This window comes from Varroa jacobsoni, unplaced genomic scaffold (assembly GCF_002532875.2).
Source record: "Varroa jacobsoni isolate VJ856 unplaced genomic scaffold, vjacob_1.0 scaffold_1405, whole genome shotgun sequence".
Lineage (NCBI taxonomy): Eukaryota > Metazoa > Arthropoda > Arachnida > Mesostigmata > Varroidae > Varroa > Varroa jacobsoni.
The window spans coordinates 55,642-67,324 of NW_019214307.1; the positions used below are offsets into that span (position 1 = coordinate 55,642).

The 11,683-nt window shown below is 43.1% G+C and overlaps 1 protein-coding gene across 1 annotated transcript in view; it reads right to left on the minus strand.

Moving 5' to 3' along the window:
* Positions 1-11,683, minus strand: part of Cadps (calcium-dependent secretion activator 1) — a gene marked incomplete at its 3' end in the record, with an annotated part of 88,774 nt that overhangs the window by 52,327 nt on the left and 24,764 nt on the right. Inside the window, 1 exon segment of the mRNA XM_022849462.2 lies at positions 1,422-2,962. Coding sequence (XP_022705197.2) covers positions 1,422-1,496 — 75 coding nt within the window.

Genomic DNA, 11,683 nt, shown 5'->3' on the forward strand with positions numbered 1-11,683 from the left:
GCTATAACTGTGAACGGTATCCAAAGAGGGCATCCACGAACACGAGATCTCCTCTCGCTCTTGCATTTTTGTATTAAGGTAGTTGCAGCGTCTTCAGCAATGGTTATCGCAGTTGCCTTTATCATTGTTTCCTATGAAAGAACTACCGTATTAGCTATCACCCTGAGGTCTACCGCAGAACGCCGTTCTCTTTACTTTTATTTTTTTTGGTAGCTCTTCGTGGCTAGGAAAATCGTACTAGTAGCATCCACCAGATGAATTAAGTCAGCACCTTGTTTCGTGTTTCTGCATGATTATCGCTACGGATATGGAATACCTTTTATAGTAGCGACTGAGAAGGTTATCTAGACTTTCCATGATTCCAGCGGACTGCTAACTGCTGCCAGTCGTAAAATGAATCTGAACGGGAAAAGATTGCGGGACATGTGTCTGCGGCAACGTGCCACTATGTAAGATAAAAGCGCAACAATACAAAACAGGGGCACCCTCATACGGCGTGGACGCGAGATGCAATTTTGTCCGGGAGAGGAACAAACCGGGAAAGTAAGATTTTCCAGTTGCTCTCACCTGTATATAAGAACGATGGCGGAGACCGTAGGTAAATAGTGAAGGATATCTAGAGGTCGACAAGAACGAAGGCTGGAAGTCTATGTAGATACGAGCATTAGCTTATAAATGATGAGCAATAAAGAAGATTTGCGTGAATATGTTGGTTCATAATAGCCAATGCTCATGATGTCGATATTTCAATACATTATAAAAAAGCATTCGAAGCAATTTTCGCCGAAGGACATGGCCAACTAGTAGGCAGTCGTCTAGTTTCACCCGAAATGCATTGTATCACCCAGGGTCAACACCATACATTGTGGTTATGTTCCGCATCGTTTCCAGTCTATGTGGGTATCTTTTCTAATCTGCACCCTAATGATCTCACTTGGATTTTCATCAATAACAAATGTCTGCACAACGGCCGCCAAAAAGGATATTTTCGGTAAATAGCACAAAATGGAGTGACCGAAAAATGGCTCTCCCTTCTACGTTACTTAGAATATTTGTGAAACTGCATAATAAGTCAGCTATTGCATACATTTGCATAAATCCAAGTATTTCATCTACGAAACTGTACCTAAACCGCGATACACCCTATATACATAACCATTGTGTACCAATTACCAATTATGATTTTTATTTTTATCTAAGTAGAATCCTCTAACACTTGCTCATAATTTTCTTCTTTCTACGCTTGAATCTGATTAAAATTCTCTATATGTATATTTAACTGATTGTCCGATGAGAAAGATTATCTTAACATACATAAACGTATCCACAAACACACACCGCATTGAATCTCTCCTGCGCTCTGTCTACGTATGTATGGCATTGAATGAAATTTATTGCTTTAATCTGTTCTTCGCACGTACCGTGGGCGGCTCGGAGACATCTTCGACGGTTCCCTCGTCCCCTTCCTCATCTTCAGACGATGAGGGTTCCAACATGACGGCACCGACGGTGGCGCTGACGTTGCCTAGTTTTTTTCAGGCGGCAGTGTCGAACAGCCTCCTCACGGGCCTCTTCGGCCGCTACTCTCGCAATGACCAGCAACTAATTGAGTGAATAATGGCAACTGTGGCCGCGCTAGTGGTAGCGACACCGACGAAACTTTACTATGATGATTACTTGAAGAAGAAGCAGAAAGACGAACGAGGAACGACCTGCGCGATCAAAAACTTCGATTCGTAGCAGTAGAAATATGTAGTATCAGGATTCGTGGTAATGCTATGGCACGCGCACACCGCCACGCGGAAACAGTACGCAACCTAACCATACATTTTCGCGAACACTAAATAGGACAGTGTGTTTAGTTTATAGGATAGTGTGAATTAAAAACTTCTCTGAAGTGTTGCTTTTCGACGTCCTTATCAGTGTCGCCTGGTCGTACCTGTCCACTGTTTCTGTCGCCGGCGGTTTGGCTGTTTGAGCCTGCTCTTTTAGCTTGCCTTTGCTCTTGGGACTACTCGGTAGCGCGACGCGTAACAAAACGCACAGATCTCGCTTGATTTGTTTGATTCTCTCAGCTCGTATGTGGCGCAGAAGCGTTCCTGTTTTCTGTCTAGGACAGCTAACAGCGTACTAATGGAATGGATACTAATACGGGAAGGGCCGTTAGGTTGGTGTGTTTGATTTGCAATTGACTATTTGCAGTTCCTGTTCCGGACCATGATATTTTTGAATTTGCGTTTATGCCCTTCGGAATACTGCTTTGCACGAGGAGTGGCTGACCAGATAATTGATCGCGGGAATAGCTAAAATTTTCTCTTTGAGGAAAGAGCCCTTTGCGGAGAAAAGTTTCCACCGCAACAGCGGAAAGGCACTTGAGGAAAACGAATGACCTCGCGTCAGTTTAATTAGTTATAGTCAACACGTTCTCCCGCAAAGTACCAAGTTCGTTCACCGCAATTAAGTTATACACAGTAAATAAGAAACAAGCAGACTGGAAATTTTTCGGTATGTCTGTATGTGCGTGATAGAAATTTTACGCTCCTGATTTCCTCTCCTTCTTGCGTCGTCGCTGTTATCTGTTACGAAAACACCACCTATTTGACGTTTTCGTTTTCTTCGATCTGCGTTTTTTTTTGTCTACTCCGCCGTTTGTCCTGCCCTTGCTATGCCAAATGGTGGTTCAGCGTTACGGCCTACATATGCCTCAATTCGTAGTAGCGAAAATGCTCGCTGTCTCCTCTTTCCTTCATCATCAGGGGGTCTAAATAACAATTACTCACTAGCCGAATTTTGTCCTGATATACCTTCGATTCTCACTAGCGATAGGTTGTCGATATTTCTATTGACATTGTAAGCATCCTTTTAATATGAGCTTGCCGCAAAGCGAACCACGGTCTCGGAATACGCCCACTACTATGTTGTTGTGATTGACTTGACGGTAGCTCAGCTTACAAGGCTCTATCTGGAAAAGAAATCAGAACGGATAAACCAGAAAAATAGATATTAGTCAGTTACGTGCTGATACAGATTCTAGAAATAGGTGTAAAAAAAAACATCTGTCGGGAATTAGACAAGCTCGTTTTGAATAAAAACGAAACAACTGTTATGCGTTATATACATAGGTTAATAGGTTATGCGTTTATAAACGGTCTTAAGACTGTGACGATATTCAGTAAAATTTTATAAGAAGGAATGTTTGAACTATTTAACGTAATGTAATATTTGACAGATATATTAAAGATATATACATTAATTTCAATATCGTTCATGTTTATTTGTTTATTATACCATGTTTTCTTTTTTTTTTCTGGTGGTCCACAAGCCCCGGTCAACTATCTGTCTTATCTAACACTATTTCACTTAGTGTATTGTAGTGCTCTTAATCTCAGACTGAAGTAACTAAACGGCGGCGTGGTATTTGAAACTCAACTAGATCCTATCAGTATCTGAGCAGTTGTAAAACGCATCGCAAAATCCTAATCTAAGACCTTATCATGCTCCAACTCACTGGGATGAATTATGGAAATAGGCCAGGATACCGCTGGTCCTGAAGGTCTAATCAATTTTTTGCATCATATGTAAACACAGATCATAATTTTTCATATGAATGTATTCAATAGCTCTGACTGCGACATGACACGTTTCCCCCGTTGTGTGACGCCAGGCTTCATCGATACAGATCTATTGTTGAAGTCATAGTATGTATTGCGGATTGTAAAATTGCGCTGGCTGACGTAATAACCCAGGATGAATAGGGGAGAACATGCAAAACTACCGAAACATATTAAATCCACTAATTCTACATTGTTGCACAATGTTTTTTTTGCACAATTTCGAAATCTCTATAAAGCCAGCTTCATTCGATTGTTTTCGTGGTAGTTCCCCCAGGTGTTTTTCAACATTACCGAAAACGCCACGTTTCGTAGCCCCCGTACGAGCAGGCAGCTGGGAATATGGTCGTATCAAAAAAAAATACCTACCGTCTAATTGACTATCGTTTCATAGGTAGCTTCTTTCCACTAGGTCTTACAGGCTTTTGGCCTATTTCATGTTGGTGGCAATAGTGGAATCTATAATATCATATGGGTTGTAATACTTTGGTATTGGTTTTCCCGCCGATCTTTACGTTGTGTTATTGTTGTCAACGTACCCTGTCAAGGTTTACATGGTTCGGCTAGTGTACAGCTCAAGCACAAAGCCAGCGCAACACGAGAGAAGGCGCTTTTTTTCACTGCCTCGGGGTTCCTTCCTGCTGTTTGGTAATCTCCTTTCTATAGGCATCTTATCGCCTTGTCTATAATTAGCTACGGACATTGTGCGAGACCAGGATGAGGTGTATCCTCTTGTTGACAGGTCAAAGCGTCCGTGACGGGCGAACTCTGAGGCTATAATTGCCAACGATTCTGCAACAGGAACATAATTTCTTTGAGGGACCGAGTGAGTCATCGAACGACTAGGGGTTACTCGCTCTTGTCGCATGGCCGCCCGCTTTCGCTCGGTCATTGGTTACGGGAGTTAACCAGGGCAGGAGCGGTGGAAAAGGCGGTAGCAGCAGCGGCGGAGTCAGCTACAAGCAAGCGTTCTTCTCGGCAAAACCCGTCGCTAGGAAAAAGCTATCTCTGCTGTCGATGCCCGAGTATATAGCTGTTCTTCAACGATTTTCGTACCAGTCACTCACGCGGTGGCACAATAGCTCAGTAGTCGGTTAGCCGACTAGTATCGAATCGTCGATCGGAAGGTTCAACAAAATTACTGGCAAAGCGTACCTCTCAGCCGCTAACTGATCAGCCGGATATCCCGGCACACCGATTTCGCTATATATCAGTTCTCCTCATTGATCGTAATCCTTCAACTTTAAATCGCTTTCTCTTTTTTTTGGCCTATTAGCCCCATTTTGGAAGCAGACGGGTATAGCTCAGCAGGGGAAGGGATTCTACGCCTGCTACCCGTAGATTTCTTATATATTTTTCTTGTCACGTCCTTGTCAACGAAAATTCTATACGCTCTATCATCGGGGTCCGCCCGATGTGTTGCTATGTAGAAAACGGCCGTGAAACTGTTTAGTGTAGTCCACAGTAGGCTTCGCCTGCGTCCAAGGAACCTCTTGCTCCTATCCACCTCATAACATTGATTTTGACGGCCACCCGGGAGCTTCGGTTCGACGGGGATCGGGCGCGGGATACAAAGACTGGCCATCGTGATGATGATCTGGATGCCCCATTGCCTAGTCTGCTGGGCTATTTCACACGGGTCGTCGTCGTTGGCTTTGGAGGTAGATGCCTAGCTAGCAACGATTTGCCCTCTTCGCAAGTACTTGCGCCGGCAAGAACAGTTGAGCAACGACCAATTTCCAGCAATGCCAACTAACGCGTTATCAACAGACTAATACAGGTGTATCGACTAATACACAAACACATGGATGCTCCATGTGTCCCCAAAGAGGAGGGTTCTCTACTCACTAAAATAGCAGACCTCGTAAACTAACAAGTTTGGTTTCCACTGTAGCTCGCTTGTCCTCCTTGTTGGTCCTGCGCACTGCTATCCACTCATTGTCTTATTTTATCGACTAAACAGGATGGCCAAGTGTGCGTACGCGAACCGCTAGCGTGAACTCGTATTGTGACTACCGTATTGATAGTACTAACAGCTTTTTCCTTTCCTCTATGTCATGTCACTTATTCGTGGAGATAGCCTCGTTAGAGTCATCCATTAGGCATACTCAGAATACTCGGGAGTAGAATCAGTGACCATGTTGGATACATTTGTGCATAGGTCTACTCAACCTCACCCCATTTCGTCCAAGGATTGCAGACGTTGCTTTATCGTCTCGGCAAAATCAGCTTTTCCCAATATTTCCGCCTACATAAAATAACCATTGGTTCCCCGCAGCGGGTCACAATCTCGCGGCGCCTCAAATCTCATTGCATTATTCTATATTGTCGGCTCGCCCTCGGCGTTGCTGTGGTTCCCGCTGATTCTGGGAACGCATGATTTGATAATATAATCGTATAACTAAGTGTGTTTCGTGACAGACGCGCTGCTTATTGACTTATGATTGACTGTACAGTATGACATCGAGGCAGGAAAACGGCGAATAGAATAGTAAGGGATGAATTTAGCCCGCGAACCCAGCTTCTATCGAATGATCTTTGCAGTTGGCAATGCTGGCTGAAACTCGCAGGACTTTAAGCAATCATAGAGCATCTTAGTACAGTCGTGGCTACCAATACCCGCCGTACACATGGTAGTACCCGTGACCTGACATATACATATGTATCGTTCAGGGTTATGTGTGAGAGGTAAAACGCCTGACATGTTAACAACATCGGGGGTCCAGAGGAGACCGACGTAACGAGCCAATGCCAAACTACAGTGTATTAATCACTGTGTGTATAGACTCCATAAAGAATAACGGCATCGTGGAAAACAACTGCCTCAGTCCACTCTTCTGCTGCTCTCGTGTTTAGGCCGAAACACCCTCGATTTAGCTTGTCTTTGAATAGAACCCATAGCGTGACCTATTATTCTTTTTAGCAACAGGAGGGTTTACTGCGTCTAACTGGGCGCGAGTGGACGTATGTGTGTGAGCATTCCAAATGTAGCAGATGTATTCTGTGAGGCCGATCACGTCGAGCGGACGGTCTCTCGAGCTGGCTGGCAGTATGTACGGCCATACCCCCGCGTCTCTTCCTTCTTCAGAGTTACTGCTGCAATTCTTTCATTTGTGATCGACGAAGTCAGCACGAAATACGCAACAGTTGATTTTAGTATTGAGCTATTCAAGTCCTAGGACGTTCGGAGCGGGCAGCCTGCTTCCGCCTGTGTGCTGCTAGGGATCCAAAGGACAGAGGGACAGATTCGGCCAGCCACCTCTTTACACTGTCTGTTTTATCCTACCACTGCGATGACAATAACTAAAATACATCAACTACTAGATCCCCATCTGGGTGGCCTGCATCCGACTAGGATCACCAACGCAGGCCGCCATATTGACGCAGCGGGTTTTCACAACAAACAAGCTGTTCAGCGTCGATTGTAGCCATTTTCGTCCATATATTGTGGATGCTCTTATTGTATGGATGCATGCAAGTTGATCCCAATGGCGAAGGCGAGAGGAAACAACCGGACAGGCGTGAAGTATAGCCTTCTCTGCGTAGTCAGAGCTGGTTGAGAGATACAATACGATTCCACGCTGCTATTTACACTTAGACTCGTAGATGCGCCCATGTTCACGGAGCAAGCCTATGTATAGATTAAAAAATATCTATCATAACGCCAATGTCAGTCAATCGGCCCATGGGAGTCGAGGTAAAATGTTATTCAGAACTCAATAGAGTAAACACCATCGGAGGGCAGCGTGAAATAAGTTGAGTCACATGTTCTATTATTAAGAACGATTATCGCCATAACTTACTTAGTTTAAACAGAAATACATCATGTCGCGCACAAGTCAACTGAAACTCGCTTAGTGTGTATTATACTTTATGTAGAACGTAGACGCTCCCGACAATTCTATACATCGAATTTTGCAGATTTCAAGATTGATCTAAGATCTCTGGTTCATCTCTCATTTCTAAACCATATTATGAAATGCGCAGAAGTCGCTGCCCAAATAACGATAAGTACAAATCAAATATATCATGCTCAGGGTTTCTGTCTGTTTTTCTCGCTATATTTCTACAACGGAAACAGTTTCGTTATTTCGCTCTTGTGCTCGATGCGGAAAAACGGGACAGTAATTACACACAGCTTTCAACTGTACAATTTAAATTAAAGCACATCATCGAGCGTCCGGAAATGACAACGGGGCATCACGCATTAAATAGAACGTTTAGCGAAATGGACTTTACGACACTGCAAAGGGCAAATATTGGTGGCGGAATATTTTAGCCCAATGCAAACAAATGGCAGCGATATAATAAACACGCAACAATTAGGGAACGTACACCAGATTATATATGCGGCGTATTATTTAATCGATACAAACAAACTCTGGTTGATTGTTGCTTATTCATTGCTTGTAGTATCGACTCTTTATAACTTAATTTTTATTCTCCATCAAAATCAACAATTGTAGACCATCTCACCAGATGCATCAGCGTCTCACTCATAAGTACCTTATGTTAAGTAGTCTGTACTAGTGCTATTTGTAGCAGTATCAATAGTTCCTCCATGGCTGGCATCTTTGCCTAGTTAAAGCTGCTACTTCGCTTCGAAATTCCACGCTGTTCTACTTCAGTCCTTTAACTAGCAGACAATTTCACCATTTATATGACATTAAACATTCCTCTTTTACAAAGTCCTTTTATACCCCATTCTGGGACACGTCGCCATGCTATCCTCAACACTTGTTGGATCCGCGTCTTGCTCACTTCCTTCTCAACCGCCTCTCCTAACCGACCTCGCCCCTAGCGCTGCACGTTCTCTCGCTACAGACGATGAATGTATATACATAGCTATAGCATTATATGCTTGTAGAGCAATTACGTACCGTCCCATTGTTGGAGCTAATCACCGTGTTCTATGGCTACCCTACGAACTGCCCCTGACACTGGTTCCGAGCGACAGTACAACACTACGCTATACGTAGAGAAATAATCCGAGGCAAACTCTAAGAACCCCTAAATGTTCCGAGTAGAGAAAAAGAATGATAAAACGGTAGAGTGTGCGGGTGTAAAAGAGAAAAGAGCCATAGGAAAGTCCGAGATCCGAATGTAAGTCTGTAATGATTCCAGTTTCGTTTGCACTCCGTTGCAGTCCGTAGCGAATTTTCGCACAGAGGGACAAACGCTGACGGAATATTAAGGCACGAATACTTTATATTTACTTTTCGTTTTGTTATCGAAATCCCTTTTAACCATAACGTTACGACTACAACCGGCGTAAGTTCTATGAAGATCAAAGAAATAGAAGGAACGAGAGAGAAGATGGATTAGCGAAGCACAGATTCAACATCGTCGTATTACGTTCAGCGTATTCAGGTGACGTTCGGATGCGCTCGCGTTGTCGTATGCTTTCGGCGCTCATACCCCCAACCTTTCCCCATAGAAGAAGCCGATCTCCTGTCGCCGCCATCGCCGCTGACAACGACGAATTTACTGCCACTATCCCCCCTCCCCCATAAAATGAAATTGTCCTTCATTTCGATTAGGGTAGAACTCTATCGACATAGCTTGAGCCAGCCAGACTTACAGTTGTGTTCGTAGCTCGCTTCAGAAAGGTGTCTACAACGGTAAAATACAGGGGCAAAGCAGACATAATTAGAAAGAGGAGGGGAAAGGATGCGTTGGAAGAAGATGTAGACGCCATCTAGGAGAACAGAATGAGATGGAATTTGATTGAATTTGTGTATACGCTTCGCAGCGTTCCTGTGCAGTTCTGGCACCGCTATGAAAAATAATATTGTGAACGCTTTGTCAATAGGAGCCATGCTTGTTGAACCTATTGGCGTGCAAATATGCCATTCGTGATGCCCAAGGCAAGGTGTCGTAAAATATTTAGTGAGAAAATTCGGCGGCAGCGGTATGAAGCAAGCCAGAGGAAAGACACGAAGTAGTCGCGTGATCTTTGCATACATCATGTTTTTACAGAACCTAGGAAGCAAGATGTAGAGCATAAGATCATGTCAAAATAAACTAATTTTAAAGGATAGATGCGGCTAGAGAACACTCGTTACAGCGGAGGTACTTAGGTACAAGGTTGATATAGCTAACGGCTCCAACTGCATCAAGAAGCAGTCTTGGTGGAGGTTCAGCCCATCCGTCTATTTGAAGCCCATAAAATGGTCTGCTTTCTTCCCAGAGAGGGGGTCCCACTTGATCAGTAAACGCATACATTATATTAATATATTTGTCAATTTAGTTCTTGAATTTTCGCTTAGAAAGGGATGCCTTCGGTAGCTTCTTTCATAGCTGTAGGAGCGTACTATTCTCGCGCTTCTTTCGGGCCTTGGCTTTTAACGTGTTGACAATAGTAGTGGAATAAATAACGGGGGCTAACAATCCGACAAAAACAGGGGCATTTCGAATACATTCGTTCTGCCGTCAAATACCTTTGCTTTGACCTGATGTAAAAGACCTAAGAACTTTTATAGTCTCAGTTTTTTTCACTTATCACACAAATGGCAAGGTTAAAACAACAACCGACATAATTTATAGTTGAGCCTATTTGCAGAGTTGAATTTGTGTAACTGCTACTTTTTTTAAGACACCGATACCTCTTTTGCAACAGAAATGGTGTTTCAGCTTATCTTATTCAATCTTTCAATTACAAACAAAAGTGTTTCCTCACTTGTTTTTACGTAATTTTTTTAGAAAATTATTAGTTTTCCTGTTGGATAACATGTCTCGTTTTTATTTTGGCGTTTGCTTTATTATAACTATTTTGACCGAGAAACCACGACCCATTTATGCTTATCTGCATTTCAAAATACATATTGACAAAAAATCAATTTAAATGAACCAAGTTGAAATAGTGTATTTTTTATGTTTAATATTAACATCTATATGCTATCTGTTCCGAAAGCTTTAGTCCTATTGTGAGTCCCTAACTAATAGATTGAATAACACGCCAATTAAGCCATTCTGTAATTATCACAGCAATATGAGCAGAGATCAGTAAATTTGCCCATAATCTATGGCAGTGTTACGTATTCTGGGCATTGGAACTGATATACTGATAACAACAGTTGCTCACGACACTACGCCGCCGCGTTAGCAATTTGGGTTCTGAAAATTATGGACACTTTATGGGTCACCACCCATTCCGCATCCTAATAATTGTTCAATATTCGTTTTAGAAGTTAAATGGTTCACCAGCCTAAAAAATAACCTTATTTGAAGAAATCATTATGTAGATATATATATATATATATAAGAAGTAACAGAATGTTAGCAGAACTCTCCAGTATGATTAAAAATCTCACAGAAATAGATAAGCAAAGAGCAACGAATTGTACGTATTTATTTCTTTAGCCTCGTTTCCGTACAATAACTGACAGAGCAAAACATTGGATTAATAGGTTCCACGGTCATTATCTTGCCTTAGAGCCTATCTAAAAACAATAACCTGGCAGATCTTCTGCAAACAGCCCTCCCCAACGCGGCCCGTTTTCAAACAACGAAAGCTGCGTCGTTTTTGCAGTGCTATCTGCCGGCCTGCCTTGATCGGTGCTGAAACTCTGTGACGGATAACCTTTCACTCATCCAAACGGAGACGAAGAAGAACACTGAACAGGCCATGGACCGATAGTGCTCCTCAATCGATAAGGCAGCTGAACGAGTATGGCACGGATGATCATTCCGTTCGCTGACCAACAGCCTCTGATCAGTGAGCACGAGGGTAAGAGCGCTGAGAAGCATGCACGGCGCCCGAAGCAGATAGGCCTCAAGGCGTCCACGATGTACGACTTAGACAGACGGTCGATTGGGGCGGACAACCCAGTGCGCGTATTCGTTCGTTTCGAGATAATGAACTTCGCAAGCATATGTTTAGTAACAGCGTCACAGTATTGACATTGTACAAGTAAGACATTCGCCTTTACGCACATATATTTCAACAAATGCCTCTGCCGATAAACATACTCTTCTGCGGACAATGTAGAAGCCGAATAGAATAAGCCCAATTTCAGCTTCGTTAGGCTATGTTAGCACTATGCTAGCCCTAACCACATTTCGTATTGAGT